Source organism: Danio rerio, chromosome 6 (genome assembly GCF_052040795.2).
Source record: "Danio rerio strain M-AB ecotype USA chromosome 6, GRCz13ab, whole genome shotgun sequence".
NCBI classification, from domain to species: domain Eukaryota; kingdom Metazoa; phylum Chordata; class Actinopteri; order Cypriniformes; family Danionidae; genus Danio; species Danio rerio.
Genome location: NC_141026.1, coordinates 4,262,501 through 4,285,000, shown reverse-complemented (window position 1 = coordinate 4,285,000; position 22,500 = coordinate 4,262,501). Strand labels below are relative to the sequence as shown.

The 22,500-nt window shown below is 34.8% G+C and overlaps 1 protein-coding gene across 6 annotated transcripts in view; it reads right to left on the bottom strand.

Annotated features, from left to right (window-relative positions):
- col28a2b (collagen, type XXVIII, alpha 2b) overlaps positions 1 to 22,500 on the bottom strand; it is a 104,871-nt gene that overhangs the window by 31,362 nt on the left and 51,009 nt on the right. For 3 of the 6 annotated variants that reach the window (XM_087256434.1, XM_087256437.1, XM_087256439.1), the window contains 4 exons: positions 17,363 to 17,407; positions 9,944 to 10,063; positions 7,995 to 8,171; positions 5,469 to 6,022 (listed from right to left, as the gene is read on the bottom strand). In XM_087256434.1, the coding sequence (XP_087112560.1) occupies positions 5,469 to 6,022; positions 7,995 to 8,171; position 9,944 (732 nt within the window). In that variant the 5' untranslated portion in view covers positions 9,945 to 10,063; positions 17,363 to 17,407. The remainder of the gene's footprint in view (positions 1 to 5,468; positions 6,023 to 7,994; positions 8,172 to 9,943; positions 10,064 to 17,362; positions 17,408 to 22,500) is intronic. The other 3 variants (XM_087256436.1, XM_087256435.1, XM_087256438.1) reach the window with 1 other exon arrangement.

Sequence of the window (22,500 nt, the reverse complement as noted above, 5' to 3'; positions counted from 1 at the left end):
TTTAGGGGTTTCCACCTTGAGATAAGTTTAAACATTCACTCATTATGCCCTTGATGCCCTTTTACAGTAATGGAATTTATAGTCAGCTTTTTTCCTGTCCTCAGGAGAGATACAGAGATAAGGAAAAGCTTCAGGAAAAGCGAGTGTTCTCGAATATCCCTAAAGACACATTTATCCTTCATTTTTGCCTTAAGATTCGGCCAAACTTTGAGCTAAAGTCTTGTTTTCACAGCTTTACCGTGTTTAAACAATCCTTAGATAATCTTTTATTGCTCTAATGCTGCTCTTTCATGGCTCATAGACTTAAAAGAAACATTTTTGAGATGTTTCTTGAAGAAACTCATCAGAAGCAAAGGTGAGGCTAAACAAGATCAGACTGACGGCTGATCCACCCAATCAAATGTGAAACAAAATGGCTTTACGCATGACAGAGCATTTTTTGAGTGTAATTGTTTTACGTTTAACCAACTTCAATGAAACCCTGCACTTTTAGGACAATACTGAGTTCTTTCAGGACAAATTTACAGTTTTTCTCAGTGGCTTTGGTGCATTTCTCACAACACTGTTTACATTTGCACAACAGTTAATGCATTTCCCAAAACAATTAGTATAAACTGCAAAACCTAGTTGATAACCTGCAAAAGCGTTTCACTTGCTCAAAACGGAGAGCTCATTCCTCAAAAGCAAGTATTGATGTCATTAGCTGTTTCCATTCACCTATTTTTATGCGCATTTTGCATATGCACATAAAAAACGGTTGATGGAAACACCATGATGCGCATACATTTTGAAAATGCTCAGTAGGAGCTGAGTAGGATAAACTTTTTATCTGATAAGAAAAGATGCGCATAAAATACGATGGAAACACTTTTACCACACAAATTTCAGTATGTGCATAAAAAAAGTCATGTGATTTTGTAATAAGAGATCATGTGATGATGAAAATGTGTGTAAATAGACAAACCAGCAGGCTGAGCACATTGTAAAACATCTGAAATGTTGTTTAGGTCATTATAAAACGCCTTACCATTTAAGTGTTAGTGTTATTATATTGTTAATGACCTCCAGAATCGAAAGCATCTGTGCTCCGCGTCTGACACCTTCACAAGTCAGGATTGCCTTCTGAGGCGCAAGTTCTTTATTAGATGAAAAAAAGATTGACTACTGCAGCAAGTTCAGTTTTTACTGTTGACAGAAAGTGACGATTTTGTTCGCTTTGACTCGCTGGATGGAAACGCTGCTTAATTCGCAGGTTTTTTATGTGATAATAAAGTTCATCCGCATTTTTAAATGGAAACATAGCTAATGAAAGTGTCAGTGTCATCAAGATGAAAAGTACTGCCACCATTGTTTATGAACAAAATAGTGAAATGGCTTTGTCATGTTTTCATTATGACAGGTTGTTCTGTAAGTTTTTCCCAATGCAAAAAAGTCAGATGTTGGTGACACGTCCTGAAAATGCTCTAGACAGCTCTATATACTATTTGCACAGCCATTCGAAAACTACAGTAAAATTAGACATCACTGCATTTAATGAGGTATCTGAGTACAAGACACTGAATATGTATGTTTTACATTTTTACTGCATTTGCTCGTTGCAATTCTAATTTATTCGCAGCATTGTGCAAAAGAATAAACACACCCTTATTTACAACAAGCATAAGCTTCCTTTGGGTAGAGCTGTGCACAACTGTACACAATATTGCAGAACATATTGGAACTGAGCCTACAACATACACAGGTCTGTAAATCATTCATCAAATTGTTCATTTTAGAAGACTTTTCCAAGGGGAAAAAAGATTTAAAGATTTTTTTATAAAATTAGCTTTGCAGATTTTGACAACTTGTTCAACATTTTTGTATGTAATAACTTAAGTAATGAAACGAGGACTATTAGTTATATATAATGACTATTCAGCATTCACAAGTCTAGTTTTTCTTGATTGCTTTGATGCAGCCGTCAACTGAAACTCCACATTTAAAAACAGTTAACACATGAGCCTAAACCGCGGCACTCATGGTCAAAATAACACATTTTGCTTGCAAAACGAACATACCATTTCAAAACATTTAAAATATTTAATTATTTAATGGAACAATATTAAGTGGATTGTTGATTTGGATGTTATGTATGAATTTTGTATTTTAATGTTTTTATTAGTCTTTGTTGTTGTGTATTAATGTAATTTTGTGTTAGGTTCGATGGACCCCAGGAAGAATAGCCACTACATTGGTAGTGGCTAATGGGGATCCAGATAAGTAAATAAATAAAAAAAAAAATATATATATATATATGCAACAAAAGCTCATTTTACCTTTAAACCACACCTGCAAACAAGTATATGAATTCTTTCAATTAATCATTACACAATGGACAACAAAATACAAAATACAGAACTCAGTGTGAATCAGTGCACCATAGCTTGCCATTGTAGCCTTCTGCCAATGCCATTTGTTGCCTTTCTATTTGGGCTGTCAAATTAGCTTTTTTGCAAAGAATTGGATCCAGAAAAAGAAATTAAATTTATAGATTAAATTTATATTACAGTTTTTCTAGTTTGCTTTGACCTGGTTAAAGAAACTAGGTTCCTCTTCATTTTCATTATCACTATCCCAGCAGAGCAGAGGACCGGTCTTGCAAATGTGTAAACAATTTCTCATTGGGTTGACACATTTTCCCCACCATTTTTCCAAACAGTCAACACAGATGTCATTCAAGCAGTCCAAACTCCATTGTTTTAGTTTTGGTAACCAAACAGAATCCATCTATTCCTAACTATTAAAAACTACCAACATCAGTATGAAATCACTGAAGCACCGGTTTGACACTCCTTAACACAAATCTTCAATTAGCCATCATTCTGCAAACCTTATATAAACGATGGAAGCTCTGTGTTGTTCTGTGCCAGCATTGATGGAGGAGGTCAATATGGCTATGTCCTATACTCCCAATAGATTTGACTGTATATTAGTTTACATGTGTTTTCTCTAATATTTACAGTATTTTATTACTTTTGTCTGTTTTTTTATTATACAGTATTTCAGTTTTCAGCCACAGTTTGAAAAATGTCATGAATTCAATATATATTCAATCAAAGCACATCTTATTCTTGATCCAATTCTTTGCAAAAAGGCAAATTTGACAGCCCAAATAGAGACAATAAATGCCATTGGCTATAAGCTACAATGGCAAGCAATGGTGGTGCATTTTGAGTTCTGTATTTTGTATTTTGTTGTCCATTGTGTAATGATTAATTGAAAGTGCTCATATACTTGTTTGCAAGTTGTGTAGTTTGAAGGTAAAACTAGCTTTTATTGCATATGTTAAATGTTTTGACACGATATGTGGCGTTTGCAAGCAAAATGTGTTATTTTGACCATGAGTGCCGCTGTTTAGGCCTGTGTGTTAACTGTTTTGAAAATGTGGAGTTTCAGTTGACAACTACATCCAAGCAATCGAGAAAAACTGTAAATTCATGACATTTTTCAAACGGTGGCTGAAAACTGAAATGCTGTAAAAAAAAAATAAAAAAAATAAATAAAATACTGTAAATTTTAGAGAAAACACATGTAAACCAAATATACAGTCAAATCTATTGGGAGTATAGGACCTAGCCACTATTGACCTCTTCCATCCATGCTGGCACAGAACAACACAGACCTTCCACCGTTTTTATTGTTTGCAGAGTGACTGCTAATTGAAGATTTGTGTGACGCAGTGTCAAATCAGTGCTTCAGAGATTTCATACTGATCTTGGTAGTTTCTAATGGATAGGAATAGATGGTTTCTGTTTGGTAACCAGCTAAAACAATGGAGTTTGGACTGCTGCAATGACATCCGTGTTAAAGGGTCACGAAACACCAAAACACATTTTTTAAGCTGTTGACAGTCGTATATGTGTCCCACATTGCTAAAAACACTATTAGGACACCTATATTTCACTAAAAAGTGTAAATTGGTTGTTTTTGCGTTATTTCAAGCAAATTCGTACTTCCGGTTTGAAACTAATTTTTGAAGCTGCGTCACGGTCATGACATAATACTGTGTATTCCAGCGTGCAGACTGGACGTCTGTGCCAGAGTGTGTCTTATTACGTCTTACAGTGTGATGCATTAATGCATGAGTAAGGCTTGGTTCAAACCAATCAGCGCGCTCTATTGTGCAACTTCATTAATATTCATTACTGTCACAGTGTTTAGACGACAGAGACGCCACGTTGTGTTGGCAAAACAAGCGTGAAGTGTTGCTTTTATAGTTTGCTGCAGTTAAGTTTTGTTTTCATTTTCTCTCTGTGAGAGCGCAGCTGGAGTCACGTGTGGATTAACAGTGTACGCGACGCTCGACAACAATAACTTACGTGTCTAAGGAGGATTATTGTTTACCTGAGAGCTGTTCTCATCTGCAAACGCTGAGATCTGGATTCGCTTGTAGTCTCCTCTAAATAAAGACGCGGCTCTAGTTGCTGGTGATTGTCCTGTCTCTACAGATTGGGTAAGTGAGCGACCAGTGCTCTTTGTTTGTTCAGTTTTTTCGTATCGAACAAACTATTGCATCGAGTGTAAACATGTTAGCACTACAACCAAACTTTAACCTCGTGTTTCACCACATTTTGTTTGCGGAATAACACACGCGGCTTTCTGACACTACCTGCCCTGTGCATCTAAGTTTACAGGAAATACGGAGTTTTTTTTTCTCTCATTCACCGTGCGGTATTAAACATTGCATGAAAAATACACGCTTAGAGCAGTTCCTCGAATCAAATATCTCGTTTATCGCGAGGGACATGAAAGAATTCCCTGAATGAAAGAGCCAAACTGCAGTTAAAGTCCACCATTTAGTAATTTGGCAAATAATTCGACTACAGATGTCCATGTAAACACAGTCACTTTGTCCCCTGTGTGTGTATTTTGACTCTGAAACTCAGCGCGCCCAAATAGACACTCCCACACCATGCCTCTTTTCTTCCTCCGACACTCCCCCCTAAACAAAGCTGGACACGCCCACTTTTCTGACTTTTTCCAAAGTAGAGGTGTGAAAACACCCTGCTGAAACGAGGGGGTTTCATGGCCCTTTAACTGTTTTGAAAAATGTTCGGGAAAATGTGTCAATCCAATGAGAAAGGGTTTACACATTTGCAAGACAGGTCTTCTGCTCTGCTGGGTTAGTGATGAGGAAAATAGAGAGCATCCTATTCCTAGTTTCTTTAACCAGGTCAAAGCAAACAAGAAAAACTGTACTTTTGACTGGCGTGACATAAGCAAATGATAACCTTATAAAGGTTAAAAAAGCATTTGCAGTTTGCTGGAAGGAATGAGAAACTGATACTATGATGTGCACAAATGACTAACTTTTATGAGAAATGCATTAACTCTTGTGAAAATGAAAATAGTGTTGTGAGAAATGCACCAAAAGCCACTGTAAAACTGTCAAACTCCACCTCCATTTATTCTCCTTAAACATTACTCACAATCTCTCTGATGATCTTGTCCACGACGCCCTTGTCCTGTATATTGTGCACGTATCGGCTGGCTGGAGCACTGGCCAGAAGCTGCAGCTTCTCCATGTTGGCTGCGGATGTTAAACCGACTATGAAGAATTTAATCCCTTGGTTCTTCGCATCAGCAAGAGCAGAGAAAATATCAGGATTCTTGGGATGCGAGGCGCCGCCGTACATCAGAATAGCCACCTTGACCGTGCCTGGGCCGGACTCCTCCAGGTAGATGCGGGTGAGGTTGGTGATGGCGTAGGTGGTATAGGTTCCATGCCCGATGAACGGGATAGAGGCGACGCGGCTCTGGAAGCTGGGCACACCCCTCCAGTCTTTAAAGGACTGCTCTGTGATCACATGACTGCTGTATTGAAGGAGAGCTGATCTGAAGTTCAAGCCCTGGCCTGTTTGGAGACGGATGTTCGGGATACGGTTGACAAGATCAGTAACGAAGCTCTTCTCCTGGCCATGGTTGTCTTTGGCACTTTCAGAGCTGTCCACCAAAAACGCCAGTTCCAAATTACAGTTCTCGTCTGAACACAAGGGGGAAAAAAAATAATTAACATCTTTATTTAAAACATTTTTATGTCAAAGAGGTTTGGTGATACATTAAAATAAGGATGATGTTGAATAATGTATTTACTAACAGTAATCTATCTAATAGTCCATTCATCCATCCATCCATCCATTATTCCAGTAACCCATCCATCTATATGTCCATCTATTTATCTAGTAATCCATTTATCCATCTTGTAGTCCATCCACCCATCCATCTATCTAGTAATCCATCTATCCGTCCATCTATTCTACTGACCCATCTATCATACATCCATCAAACCATCCACCCATCAATCCATCCATCCATCCATCCATCAGCTATCTAGTAATCAATCCATCCATCCATCCATCTGTCCATCCATTTATCTAGTAATCCATCCATACTGTATATCCATATATCTATCTAGCAATCAATCCATCTATCCATCCACCAGCTATCTAGTAATCCATCCATCCATCCATCCTTTTGTCCGTCCATCTATCTAGTAATCCATCCATCCATTTATCTAGTAATCCATCCATCCATCCTTTTGTCCATCCATCTAGCTAGTAATCCATCCACCCACCAGCTATCTAGTAATCCATCCATCCATCCTTTTGTCCGTCCATCTATCTAGTAATCCATCCATCCATTTATCTAGTAATCCATCCATCCATCCTTTTGTCCATCCATCTATCTAGTAATCCATCCACCCACCAGCTATCTAGTAATCCATCCATCCATCCTTTTGTCCGTCCATCTATCTAGTAATCCATCCATCCATTTTTTTAGTAATCCATCCATCCATCCTTTTGTCCATCCATCTATCTAGTAATCCATCCACCCACCAGCTATCTAGTAATCCATCCATCCATCCTTTTGTCCGTCCATCTATCTAGTAATCCATCCATCCATTTATTTAGTAATATATCCATCCATCCATCCATCCACCCCTTCATCCATCCATCCTTTTGTCTGTCCATCTATCTAGTAATCCATCCATCTATCTGTCCATCTATTTATCTAGTAATCCATCCATCCGTCCATCCATATAGTAATCCATCCATCCATTTATCTAGTAATGCATGCATTCATCCATCCATTCCTGCATTTATGGCTATTATTTTACAATATAACATTTTACATTGGACTACAATATCATTTTTAAAAACTGCATGTGAGTTTAAACTGAACTTAATACGTGAGTTCAAAATTAGGTGAAGTAAAGTAAAATACAGAAACGGGTAAAATGACCAATATATTGAAACAACAACTTAATAATAACTATGAACATAATGTTATATAAATGACATGATAATATAATACAAATGCAATACTAAAATGTGCTAAAAGCAAATGAATAAAACTTTAAAATAACAAAAAATAAATAAAAATTCAATATGTGAACAAAAACTACAATTGTAAACCAACAATGCTAAAACAAACAGCAACATTGCTGGGGTTTTTTTCTGTTTTTTTTTTTTCATTAAAAAAGGTCAGCCACTGATTTTTATTTGCCATGAATAATTTGACAACTGTTTGATTATTTATACAAATAAAATCAAGGCAAATACCTCAAAGTGGCTGTCAAAACCAAACGTAATGTTAAAGATAAATGTGAACCAGCTGAAACGGCCCCGGTCTACAGTAAATCACATTTATGAAGAAAAAGAAGAAACATGTCAAAGAGGAAATTTGCCCCAGGACAGCAAGCAGGGTTTAGATCAAACTCAGGAGCCCTGGAGAGCACAGCAGACTGCATGCAGGAACTTTTCTTCTAGCTCTTGAGAAGTATTTCAATCAGTTTCATTTGTTGGAAACCAAAAAAACAGATACAAGAATGAAATCTGATTATCTCACACCACCCGCTTAGATAAAACATGACTAGAGTTTTTAAAATAAAATGAATGTGTTTTGAAAATGAGGGTTTTAAAAAGCATTTGTGCTGAAGAGCATGTGATATTTACCTTTGTTTTTGGGGATCACATTTGAGGTGATTGGTTTACTTTTACGTCTTCCATTCCTATTGTCTTCTACAAAATCTTCAGGATCTTCATCTTCATCATCAAAATCCTTCAGCTGAGCCAAAACAAGCTGCGCTGCCGACAGCAAAACCAGCCAACGCACACACAGCCGCAGCATCACTACAGCAGGAAAGTGACAAACAGATGCATATTCAATATTAGGCATGGCTACACTTTTGTTTGGTCAAACTTTATTTTAAGGTGTCCTTGTGTGTATTCATAAACTTACTAACTAATTGATTACATGTACATATTTTAGGGTTATAATGCAAGTTAGGGATATAAGTTGTATAAGTTGCATGCAATTCATTCATTTTCCTTCGACTTAGTCCCTTGGACTGAGGGGAAAACCAGAGCACCTGGAGGAAACCCACACCAACAAAGGGAGTACATGCAAAGTCCACACAGTTGGGACTCAAACCAGCGACCTTCTTGCTGTGAGGCGACAGTGCTAACCACTAAGCCACTGTGCTGCCCCTGCATGCAATTATGCATCATTCATTGTAATTATAAAACAATATATAATAATAGGAATTTAGAAATAATAACAATAATAAGAACGCCTTAAAATAAAGTGTTACCAGAATGGGAAAAGTGGTTGATATGTAAGGAAAGTAAAGACATCCCCAGCTAAATAACGTGTAACTGTTACAGAAAAATGGTAACCTTAGTCTTTTGGCTTTGTTGTTGTGTATGATCAATTCTATTTTACTTCATTTTATTTATTCTTTGCATATATGCACTGAGATGTACATACATGAATATTGTATCTGTTATAGCTGAGGACAATATACAGTTTAAATGTGACATACAATATCTCTCCTTACATATATATATATATATATATATATATATATATATATATATATATATATATATATATATATATATATATATATATATATATATATATATATATATATATATATACAGTTGAAGTCAGAATTATTAGCCCCCTTTTGATATTTTTTCTTTTTTAAATATTTCCCAAATGATGTTCGACAGAGCAAGGAAATTGTCACAGTATGTCTGATAATATTTTTTCTTCTAGAAAAATTCTCATTTGTTTTATTTCGGCTAGAATAAAAGCAATTTCGAATTTTTTTAAAACTATTTTTGGGACAAAATTATTATCCCCTTTTAACAGTTTAGCAATATTTCTTTCGATAGTCTACAGAACAAACCATCGATATAGAATAACTTGCCTATAATTCCCCTAACCTGCCTAGTTAACCTTATTAACCTAGTTAAACCTTTAAATATCACTTTAAGCTAGAAGTGTCTTGAAAAATATCAAGTAAAATATTATTTACTGTCAGCATGGCAAAGAGAAAATAAACCAGTTATTAGAAATTAGTTATTAAAACTTTTACGCTTAGAAATGTGCTGAAACAATCTTCCCTTCATTAAACAGAAATTGGAGGAAAAAATAGACAGGGGTGCTAATAATTCAGTGGGGCTAATAATTCTGACTTCAACTGTATACAGTATATATATATATATATATATATATATATATATATATATATATATATATATATATATATATATATATATATATATATATATACTTGTTTAGCATACCATATTTTTATAGACTTTTCAGCATTGTTAAAATTGTATAATATACAAAATAAAAACAAGTTATAATAAAAAATAGTGTTATGCTTTTTTCTTCAAATGCATTACATTTTTTTCACGAAAAAAAAAAAGAAATTAAATACTCAAACATAAATTATACTCAACTCCATACTCATTATACTCGACATAACTTCATACATCCAAATTGCCCAGAAAAGAATCTTGTGATGATCGTAATTTAATTTCCACTAAGTTTTATAGTAACACGACAGAATCATAAACAGCCAAAGTCAAGCAAAATGTGCACTTACTGTGAAAACCGGCTCTGATTTCAGTACAGCACCGGCTCAAGTCCAACCAGAACTAAAGAAGCTGAATGAAAAAGATCAGAAGCTCATCAAAGACTTCACGGTCTCTTCTTCGTATGAGATCTGCATGCAACAAAAAGATGCCAAACAGACGACTGAGAAAAGAGAATTGCTAAGAAGAAAAGTAATGAGTCTCAGCTACATTCATGTATAAAGCATCCAGACGAATCACTACCAGCTCCTCCCATGAACACCCCCATTTACAGTACATCACAAGCATGTCTGTGCATAAGTCTAACAAAGAATGCAGACAGTACATTTCCTAAAAGCATTAGCAGTTTATAATTATAATTTCCATTTACGAATAATTTATTCTAATGAATATCAATTGTATTCATTTGCATTAACTAATGAGCATCATTTTTGTTTAATTATACTTACTAATAGTTATTATTTTAAAACAACATCTGACATTTTTCAAATAACTATGAGATCTATTTATGGATTTAAGTGTACAAAAGTGTATAAGCTTTTCGGATATTAAAAATCAGGCCTTTATTTGTCACATACACTTTCGCAGTGGTGGAAAGAGTACTGAAAAATCAGACTCAAGTAAAAGTACCATTACTTGCCTAAAAATGTAGTGTAAGTAAAGTAAAAGTATCTGTTGTAAATTTTACTCAAAGTATGAGTAAAAAGTAGACCTTTCAAAAGTACTCAAGAGTAGTGAGTAGTGAGTATTACACTTTTAAAAGCTGATGCGTTTACATGTAATTTGTGGGTGTGTGTAAACGTAACATTCTGTAGAGCATCGAGTTATTGCTGAGCAGGCGCACAACATCATAAGACATTAACATTAGGTCAGATTGTCTAGCCAGCATCTATTTGTTTAATAACACCATCAAATGACGTTGATATTTGGTTTTCTTTAGGTTGTGTTGGAAAGTGACCAAAATCCAATGTCGAGCAAACATCCAACATTATTTTGGCATCACATGCTGACACTTCCATGATTTTCATGGAAAAACAAAATGCAACATCCTCATGACACTGGGGTACTTCATTCTGACATCATGTTGACATCTTGTGCCTGCTGGATGTTTAAGGCCATTTGGGTCATCATACAGTAAACATCCGTCATCTTCTCATCAGTGACATGCATCTTAACAGTCTCTGGGTCAATGCATGTAAAGATTTTGGACATCTTGTAGACTTTTAATGCTTTCAAACAGTTTGCTGCAATTATAAAGCGCACATGTTTTGAGGAAGGGTTGGGTATCGTTTGAGGTTATTTCAATATCGGTGCTAAATCGATACTTTTAAAACGGTGCCAAAACAGTGCCTGAACCCATACTTTTTAGCCACAAAATTATTTGACAAAAAAATATATATAAATTTTAATCATTATAATTGAACAATATATATATACAGTTGAAGTCAGAATTATTAGCCCCCCTGAATTATTAGCACCCCTGTCTATTCTTTTCCCCAATTTCTGTTTAATGGAGGGAAGATTGTTTCAGCACATTTCTAAGCGTAATAGTTTTAAAAACCTATTTCTAATAACTGATTTATTTTCTCTTTGCCATGATGACAGTAAATAATATTTTACTTGATATTTTTCAAGACACTTCTATACAGCTTAAAGTGACATTTAAAGGTTTAACTAGGTTAATAAGGTGAACTAGGCAGGTTTGGGTAATTAGGAAAGTTATTCTATAGCGATGGTTTGTTCTGTAGACTATCGAAAAAAATTTGCTTAAAGGGGCTAATAATTTTGTCCCAACAATAGTTTTTAAAAAATTCAAAACTGCTTTTATTCTAGCCGAATTAAAGCAAATGAGACTTTTTCTAGAAGAAAAAATATTATCAGACATACTGTGAAAATTTCCTCTCTCTGTCAAACATCATTTGGGAAATATTTAAAAAAGGAAAATAAAAATCTAAAGAGGGCTAATAATTCTGACTTCAACTGTATATTTATAATAAGTTTAAAGTAAACATCAATTCATATATTATATATTTGGATTGCATTTATTTATTTATTTTGATAACTTTATTTTGAGGTAGTTCATTATGCTATATACTTTCTATGTGAGATTTGATTGGACAGGAATCACAGGACTGATTTTTCTAATCCCCATAGACAAGAAAAAATAAAGTAGTAACTCCAGGTTGAAGAAATATAATGGAGTGTAAAAATATACTATAAGGCAGGTAAAAGTACACACTTTTAAAATTACTTACTAAATTATAATTCCTGAGAAAAACTACTCGATTACAGTAATTTGATTATTTGTAATTAGTTACTTTACACCACTGCACTTTTGTATAGTGAAATTGAACCTCCCATACATAAACATCACAATTTTCATGGGAAAACAGGTCATAGCAGTAGCATTTAGAAAGGCAAGTAAGATACATCTGGAGAGTGAGGCCAAAAAAACACCTTCTCAGCTTGCTCTTGATTAGGGCAGGGTGAGAACAGGAAGGAAAACACAGCCTGATCTTGGCATAAGCACACCGGCAAGACACAACATTGTGTCTACATTTATCTGTAGATATGTTTGTGTGTGTGTTAGCCTGTATAGTCAAACAGGTGTCCTTGCCAGGGGGCAGGAAATTCAGAGCTTCTCCTTATTTGGTTATCCGGCGGAGTTGTTTTCCTCCAGCCGAGGCCGTCTGGCAGGGGAAAGAAGAGAGACGAAAAAAATACAGAAAGATATTCCAACTTTAGGTCAATATCTGCCAATTTCACAGATATTTAATGTCCATCACTCGTCTCCCGATCTGCCCAAATCTTGTTGCAGAGCCGCTAATTTCATCCTCGATGTTTTCCAATTTGCGGTCAAGGATAATAGTCTGATTCACGACCCTACCCATATGCATTTCAATCAAGCCGGCCAGTCTAGTGGGGTTTTGCGCAGAACTGACCGCTTTTATCAGTTTCCGATACCCCAGGGCCCCACATAAGCCCATCAGCAGAAAGCCTGTTATCAAAGTTATGAATAGGTAAATATCTTCAATATCCTCCAGAGACAGAGCAGCCATGCACAGGACTCGCCATTTCTCCCACCCGTCCGTCACGTATCCAGCTGTGAACGTCCCAGCAGGACAAGTAGGCTCACCCGAGCCCAAACTTCTCATCGAGAAGATGGTGTCAATTGCATTCAGAGACCAGTTGATCAAATCCATAATTCATCACACATTAAATTGAATAAATGAATGAGTGGCTGGATGAATGAATGAATGGTTGAATTGTCGAATGGGGGAATTATTGAATGAATTAATCCATGAGTGAATGGATAGATGGATACATGAATGAATGGATGGATGGGTGAATTACTGAATGAATTAATCCATGAGTGAATGGATAGATGGATACATGAATGAATGGATGGATGGGTGAATTACTGAATGAATTAATCCATGAATGAATGGATAGATGGATACATGAATGAATGGATGGATGGGTGAATTATTGAATGAATTAATCCATGAATGAATGGATAGATGGATACATGAATGAATGGATGGATGGGTGAATTGTTGAATGAATTAATCCATGAGTGAATGGACAGATGGATACATGAATGAATGGATGGATGGGTGAACTATTGAATGAATTAATCCATGAGTGAATGGATAGATGGATACATGAATGAATGGATGGACGGGTGAACTATTGAATGAATTAATCCATGAGTGAATGGATAGATGGATATATGAATGAATGGATGGACGGGTGAATTATTGAATGAATTAATCCATGAGTGAATGGATAGATGGATACATGAATGAATGGATGGATGGGTGAACTATTGAATGAATTAATCCATGAGTGAATGGATAGATGGATACATGAATGAATGGATGGATGGGTGAATTATTGAATGAATTATTCCATGAGTGAATGGATAGATGGATACATGAATGAATGGATGGATGGGTGAATTATTGAATGAATTAATCCATGAGTGAATGGATAGATGGATACATGAATGAATGGATGGATGGGTGAATTATTGAATGAATTAATCCATAAATGAATGGATAGATGGATACATGAATGAATGGATGGATGGGTGAATTACTGAATGAATTAATCCATGAATGAATGGATAGATGGATACATGAATGAATGGATGGATGGGTGAATTATTGAATGAATTAATCCATGAGTGAATGGATAGATGGATACATGAATGAATGGATGGGCGAATTATTGAATGAATTAATCCATGAGTGAATGGATAGATGGATACATGAATGAATGGATGGATGGGTGAATTATTGAATGAATTAATCCATGAGTGAATGGATAGATGGATACATGAATGAATGGATGGGCGAATTATTGAATGAATTAATCCATGAGTGAATGGATAGATGGATACATGAATGAATGGATGGATGGGTGAACTATTGAATGATGTACCATTCATTCTCCTTTGGCTTAGTCTCTTATTTATCAGGGGTCGCCACAGCAGAATTAACTGATAACTTATCCAGCATATGTTTACGCAGCGGAGGTCTTTCCAGGGCAACCCAGTGCTGGAAAACACCCATACACACTCATTCACAAACACACTCTTACACTACGGCCGATTTAGCTTAATCAATTCACCTACATGCATGTGTTTGGACTGTGGGGGAAACCCGGAGGAAACCCACGCTTACACTGGGAGAACATGCAAACTCCACGAGAGGGGTCTGGATGCAGACCTAGTGCAGTGCAATCTGAGCTGCATCTAATGCTTTTTAATGCGCTCACCTAACCCCACCCCTTAGTCTACCCGGCACAGTGACGTCACTCACTCCATTGAGTGCATTGTGTCTGAGATTGCATTGTTGAGTGATGAATCTCAGCTTGCATCATTAAGGCTGCATCCAGATACTATTGAACTGAAAACCATGTACTATACTATATGCCAGCTGACCCAGCCGAGGCTCGAACCAGCAACCTTCTCGCTGTGAGGCGACAGTGCTAAACATTGAGCCACCGTGCCACCATGTATCAAATGTCTCAAAAATGTACTTGAAGGATCGAAGATAAATCTCCAGTGTGGACTCTTAATATCCTTCCTGACCTGCTGGATCTTATGTACAGCTTCATTTCATGTGTGTCAGCATGCTGTGTGGAAACGTCTCACTGTCTGCCTCTAATCTGAAGCTGAAACATGTGCTGTTTAAATGTCAAGCAGGAGTCAAGCAGGAGTAAAACAATAAAACCTAAATCTGAGCAGAAACATAAATCATCTTTTAATGTTATTCATGACAACAGGTTTTAACGTGAGCAGAGCTGGAAGGAATCAAGATGGCATTTTTCACAGAAACGTTCTCCAAGAATTGTGGCTGTAGACTTCACGCAGAGCTGCATACACGTGTTGACGATCTACACACACACGCTGCAGAAAACCTATACTTTGTAATCATGTATCAAGAGCGGAGTAAAATATGCAGTGCCCCATATTTTGTTGTCTGACTTCAAAAGAGAAGCATCATATATTGAAAACAAAATAACAATTTATTATTAATTCTTAAGTATTTTACAACTGTTTAATGGAGAGATTTGTTTCAACACATTTTAACATAATAGTTTAAATAACTAATTTCCAACAATAATAATAAACTAATAATTGATTTCTTTTATTTTTGCCATAATAATAATAATAATAATAATAATAACAACAATAATAATAACAATAACAATAAAAACAATAATAATAATAATAACAATAACAATAATAATAATAATAACAATAATAATAATAATAATAATAACAACAACAACAACAATAATAATGATAATATTAATAACAATAATAATAACAATAATACTACTAATAATAACAATATTAATAACAACAACAACAACAATAATAATAATAATAATGATAATAATAATAATAATAATAATAATAACAATAATAATAATAATAATAATAATAATAATAATAACAATAACAATAATAATAACAATAATAATAATAATAATAATAATAATAATAATAATAACAACAATATTAATGATAATATTAATAACAATAATAATAACAATAATACCACTAATAATAACAATATTAATAACAACAACAACAATAATAATAATGATAATAATAATAATAATAATAATAATAATAACAATAATAATAATAATATTAATAACAACAATAATAATAACAATAATACAAATACTACTACTACTACTACTACTACTACTACTACTACTAATAATAATAATAATAATAATAATAATAATAATAATCTGGGAGGACAGATTGCTCAATACCAGATATGTCAACAATTAAAGGCTCAGTATCAAATGAACAATAGTCTTTGCAATCTTATCTAAAAAGCTAAATTACTGTAAACTTTAAACATTGCCGAATAACAGGAGTGTCAAAATACAACATAAAATTGGATAAAACAACAACAATATAATAATTTAACAATATAATAAGATGCAATGTTTAAACTGCTGTAATTTTATTTTTAGATAGGCTTGCAAAGATGTATTTTTCATTTGAAGTACAGTTTCATTTGTGTATCTTTAAATGAATGGGAATGAATAAAGTTGTTTATGTTCTTTTGTCCTGTTTAGAATTTAACTGAGCCTTTAACTGTCCTTTATAAGTGATTTCTAAAGCATAACTAGTCCTCACTTTAGATTAGGTCACAAAACTGGATGAAGTTAAGTTAATAAAGCATTTATTAACATACAAAGTAACTATTAATATATGTCTGAATAATAAGAATTATAAATGTTAATTTGAATAGGTTATTAATCGTTTACTAACTCATTCTGGTCATTGATCTAGTAGAAAAACAACTATGTATAAATAGCTTTTTTGTAAATAATGCAATACTTAATTTAGTAATGAAAAATAAATCATTAACACAGTAAAAGTACAATTATTAAGCTCATTATAAATGTGGTTATAAGTCAAGAATACAGCATTTATAGCTGCAGTTATAAACTGCTTACTAACATTCATTAATGAGTTAAAGCTTAACAGATAAAGAATTCACTATTTGCTAATGCTTCATAAATGGTTCATAGTGTGTAGTTATTATAAAGGGTTGCCTAAAATCCTTATAAAATAATATAATTTATCTTAAATACGCAAAATGTACTTGCAATTCTTGAATCATCCATGTGTAAAAATCCTCTATGACAGTGTGCGGTAAGACAATGATTCTGTATGGTTGTTTGCTTATTTGCCTGCAGAGGGCAGCAGAACCATTTATTTAAATATGTAATTTTCTATATTCAGACATTAGAGGGCGTCCTCTGTCAAGCATACCTCGCCTTTGGCTGAAATCAGGCTGAAATTGACATGATTTGTTGAATGACAATGCCATAAAAACTGACGCATTTGTCTCTAAATTCACAATTGTCTGACTCTTAACATTCTTTACCTTGCATATTTGATGTAAACATCTCTCCATAGACCAACTGAAACGCTGAAAAACAAAATAGTTAAATAAAATGTAATATTCACCCCATGAACTTGTGAAGTCGGAGACAAAAGCATCTATAAAGAATCTATATCTACTTTCTCGTAGATAAAAACCTGTACTTTATGAAACAAACAAAAAAAACTATATAATGTTATTTCATATGTTTATCATCAGTGCTGACTAAGTTAATTTGTAAAGGTAATTAATTATTAATTACATCATTAAAAGTGTGTTTAAATACTTAATTACTCAATAAGCAATTAAATAACTTGACTTATTTCTTACAATCCATATAATTCTCAATGTACAAACACATTTTTAAATGAAAATATATACTTAAAATTCTTTACATTTGAGTCAAACTGGACCTTTTAGTTAAATTTTTTTCTAAATAACACAAAATTTAAATCATGATTACGTAAAACTCAAACTGTTTAAAATGAATGACAGCATATTTCTTATGTCATTGTAATAGTCAAGCACTTGGATTGTTGGACAAATCTAATATTCTTAGAAAAATCTGGTCATTCTGCAAAATATCTCAACAAGACACACACACACACACACACACACACACACACACACACACACACACACACACACACACACACACACACACACACACACACACACACACACACACACAGTTGAAGTCAGAATTATTAGCCCCCCTTTCAATTTTCTTTTATAAATATTTCCCACATGATGTTTAACAGAGCAAGAAAATTTGTTTTATTTCGGCTAGATTAAAAGCAGTTTTTAATGTTTTAAACACCATTTTAAGGACACTATTATTAGCCCCTTTAACCTATTAATTTTTTCAACTGTCTACAGAACAAACCATCGTTATACAATAACTTGCCTAATTACCCTAACCTGCCTAATTAACCTAGTGAAGCATTTAAATGTCACTTTAAGCTGTATAGAAGTGTCTTGAAAAATATCTAGTCAATATTATTTACTGTCATCATGGCAAAGATAAAATAAATCAGTTATTAGAGATGAGTTATTAAAACTATTATGTTTAGAAATGTGTCGAAAAAACAGAAATTGAGGAAAAAAATAAATAAATAATAATAAATAATTCTGACTTCAACTGTACACATCCACTCTGCTTCTCGGAACGTATATCTTATAATTTCATGATTTATTTATTTTTTATTTAATGTTCTTAAGCATGTTCAAATGTCTTAATAAATGTAAACATTTTAAAAGTATTCTGCAAAATATATTTGCATAAATAACAAAAAATTCTTCTGCCTCATTGAATTGATTTATAGAGCTGATGAATTTATTTACAGCATTTGATCAAGTATATTACAAGTAACTAATTCAATTACATAAAAAGTAATCCCTCACTTTACTTTTTGTGGAGAAAAGTCATTTAATTACAGTAAATATAGTTACTTTGCAATTTTTGCATGTTCTCCCCGTGTTGGCATGGGTTTCCTCCGGGTGCTCCGGTTTCCCCCACAGTACAAACACATGCACCATAGGGAAACTGAATAGGCTAAAATGGCCATAGTGTATGAGTGTGTGTGTGTGTGTGTGTGTGTGTGTGTGTGTGTGTGTGTGTGTGTGTGTGTGTGTGTGTGTGTGTGTGTGTGTGCGTGTGTGTGTGTGTGTGTGTGTGTGTTTGTACGTGTTTTTGTGACATATCAGGACACAAATCTGTATAATGACATGGGTATGACACAGGTATTACAAAAAGGAGGTGAAATATGAGGACATTAGTGACGTCCTCACTTCTCAAAATGCTTATAAATCCTACAGAATGAGTTTAATCAGAGAGTGAAGCTGCACACAGTCTCCTGTGATGGTTGGGTTGAGGGGTGAGGACAATACAATATTCGGTTTGGACAGTAAAAAATTAATGGAAACCTATGTAATGTACTTTTCACAAAAACAAGTGTGTGTGTGTGTGTGTGTGTGTGTGTGTGTGTGTGTGTGTGTGTATGGGAATTTCCTAGTACTGGGTATCATCCGCCGCATAAAACATACAGTATGCTGGAATAATTGGTGGTTCATTCTGCTGTGGCGACCTCTGAAATAGAGGCTAAGCTGAAAGAAAATGTATGAATGAATGAACGAATAGTTACTTTGCAATAATTACTCCAAACACTGTATATCATAAGAAATCTCATCTTACAGAATAACATTTATATTAGCAGAAAACCTGACTGGAACTGAAAACACCTGCCTTTTATTTTTCACACAAAGCAAAAGATGATGAAAATCCACCTTATTCTGTCACACGGTTTTTCAATAAGCGCACAGATTAATCCATTAAGAGAACTAGAACATCTGACATGCCTATTGAAAAAACAAATGACGTCTTTTCATCTCACAATAATGATAATCTCGTTCACGAAAAGGCCAAAATTAAAGAGCGCAACCGATTTTGATGAATGCATCCAGAAAACAGAGACATCATACTCTCCCAGGCAATAGGTGAATTCATTTACTCCCTGTTTAACAAGCAAATTAGACACAAGATGTTTTGTAGACGTAATACATTCATGAAAGCAGAAATATGGATCTCCTCGAGGGTCTCAGGGGTGATGCAAGAGCGGCCATGGGCTCTTACGTTGATGTATATCTGGCATATGCAAGCTATGAATGATCAAGGAAAAGGAGTCAATTATCCAGTCCTGAAAGAGAGCCGGGCCGCTGTGGCCTCAGGGCTTTCTGAATTGACAAAATCATTTCATGAAGTAGAAAAAAAAAACGTCGAGAGAGCAGAGAGAGTGTCCACAAACATACAAACACAATCTCTCTCTCTCTGCTTTTCCATTTGCAGAAAACACATCTCGATAATAATCCATATTTATAAACTGATTGAGCTCAGTTGGAAAAGCGTCGGCATCATGACAGGCTGAATTTAACGCATTCTTCCTCCTATTAAAAAATCTAAATGTTTTTTTATGAACTGCGGCCCGTTAAAAGTATGATGATTGAAGCATGAAACAGACCATTACAGCGTTCATATGCATAATTCATTCCTTTTTGGTTTGATTTTCTTTTCCCAGACGAGCTGCTTCACTAATTTGAGGTAATGTATAGCTACATTTTTATACACATCTCTCAAAATTAGCCTGTGTTATGAAAAAAAAAGTGAGAGATGGATAAGGTGACGGAAATGCAGAAAAACAGGCAATGGCTGGCCTTCATGAAACTGAATATGGCTGTATGCGCCGTGATATATAAAGTAAATGTGAAGATTTTTTATAATATTGTCTGCAGAATTGTTGATTAATAAGGGAAATATTAGTTTTGTTTTTAAGTGAATACTTTTATTTAGCAAGGATGCATTATATCAGGGCTCGAAATTGCGACCATTTTGGTCGCATATGCGCCCAAAATTTTATCTATGCGACTTCAAAATATATTTGGGAGCATTTGTACGAGTGCATAGAATTGTTGTGTGCAACCAGTTTTTACTGCAAAATGTTCAGCACATGCACGGATTTGGGAAACATTCACGCAGAATGCATCTCAGCACTTGAAACGTGAAACGCAGTGCTCAGGAATGGTTTAAAATAGTTGTCATTTCAACTTGCTGCAGTAAACAAAGCACAAGAGCTTCTATTAATCCTTCATATAATCGCCAGATGCTGTCCGCCGTGCAAGTGGCAGCTATATGTAAAATTTAACTCCACGTACACCATCGCAAACGGGCTTGCACTGAGTAAACTAATATCGCTACTCATAAAAAGACTGGTATGGCTATTAACATGACCTATGCATATAATAAGGTACAGTATATGTCAAAAGCATCAGTGTAATATCAGACAGCACCCGTGAGAACAGCACAGTTATATCAATAACAGATTCATTCATGTCAAGCAGTGCGTGCAGGGCCAGTGAGCGCTCCGTGTATCCTTTAGTCACTTAGTTATGTTATAAAAATGTATTTTCTTGTGATAACGGGATTTCGTTGAGACATATTTTCCTCATGCATATATATATATATATATATATATATATATATATATATATATATATATATATATATATATATATATATATATATATATATATTTGCTTGTTAGTTTTGTTTAGTGTTCATTTCAAAAGCAATAAATATGCTTGTATAAAACTTGTAGTAATGGTGCTTATAATTGGTGGGTGCGACTAAATTTTGGCTGATGCGCCTACATTTTTAAAGTTAGGAGCACCGGTGCTACTAAGCAAAATGGTTCATTTCGAGCCCTGTTATATAGATCAAAATTACAGAAACTTCTTTTATATTGTAACACAAAGTCTTCTAGTCCCAATAAATTAACTCTCTGAATCCATAAAATATTATTTAATAATATATTTTCGTATTATTATACAGGGTGGGCCATTTAAATGGATGCACCTTAATAAAATGGGAATGGTTGGTGATATTAGCGTCCTGTTTGTGCCACATTAGTATATGTGAGGGGGCAAACTTTTTAAGATGGGTGGTCAATCGATGCTTTTGAAAACACTATTGGTTGGGTTTAGGGAAGTGGGTGGGCGGGTCAATCGGTGCTTTTAAAAACTATAAGTTGGGGATTGGTGAAGTGGGTGGGAGGGTTAATCGGTGCTTTTGAAACACTATCGGTTGGGTTTAGGGAAGTGGGTTGGCGGGTCAATCGGTGCTTTTGAAAACACTATTGGATGGGTTTAGGGAAGTAGGAGGGCGGGTCAATCGGTGCTTTTAAAAACACTATTAGTTGGGTTTAGGGAAGTAGGTGTTCGGGTCAATCGGTGCTTTTGAAAACACTATTAGTTGGGTTTAGGGAAGTGGGTGGGCGGGTCAATCGGTGCTTTTGAAAACACTATTGGTTGGGTTTAGGGAAGTGGGTGGAAGGGTCAATCAGTGCTTTTAAAACACTATTGTTTGGGTTTAGGTAAGTAGGAGGGCGGGTCAATCGGTGCTTTTAAAAACACTATTAGTTGGGTTTGGTGAAGTGGGTGGGTGGGTCAATCGGTGCTTTTAAAACACTATTGGTTGGGTTTGGTGAAGTGGGTGGGCGGGTCAATCGGTGCTTTTAAAACACGATTGGTTGGGTTTAGGGAAGTGGGAGGGCTGGTCAGTCGATTCTTAAGTGAGTCAACCAGTGAGT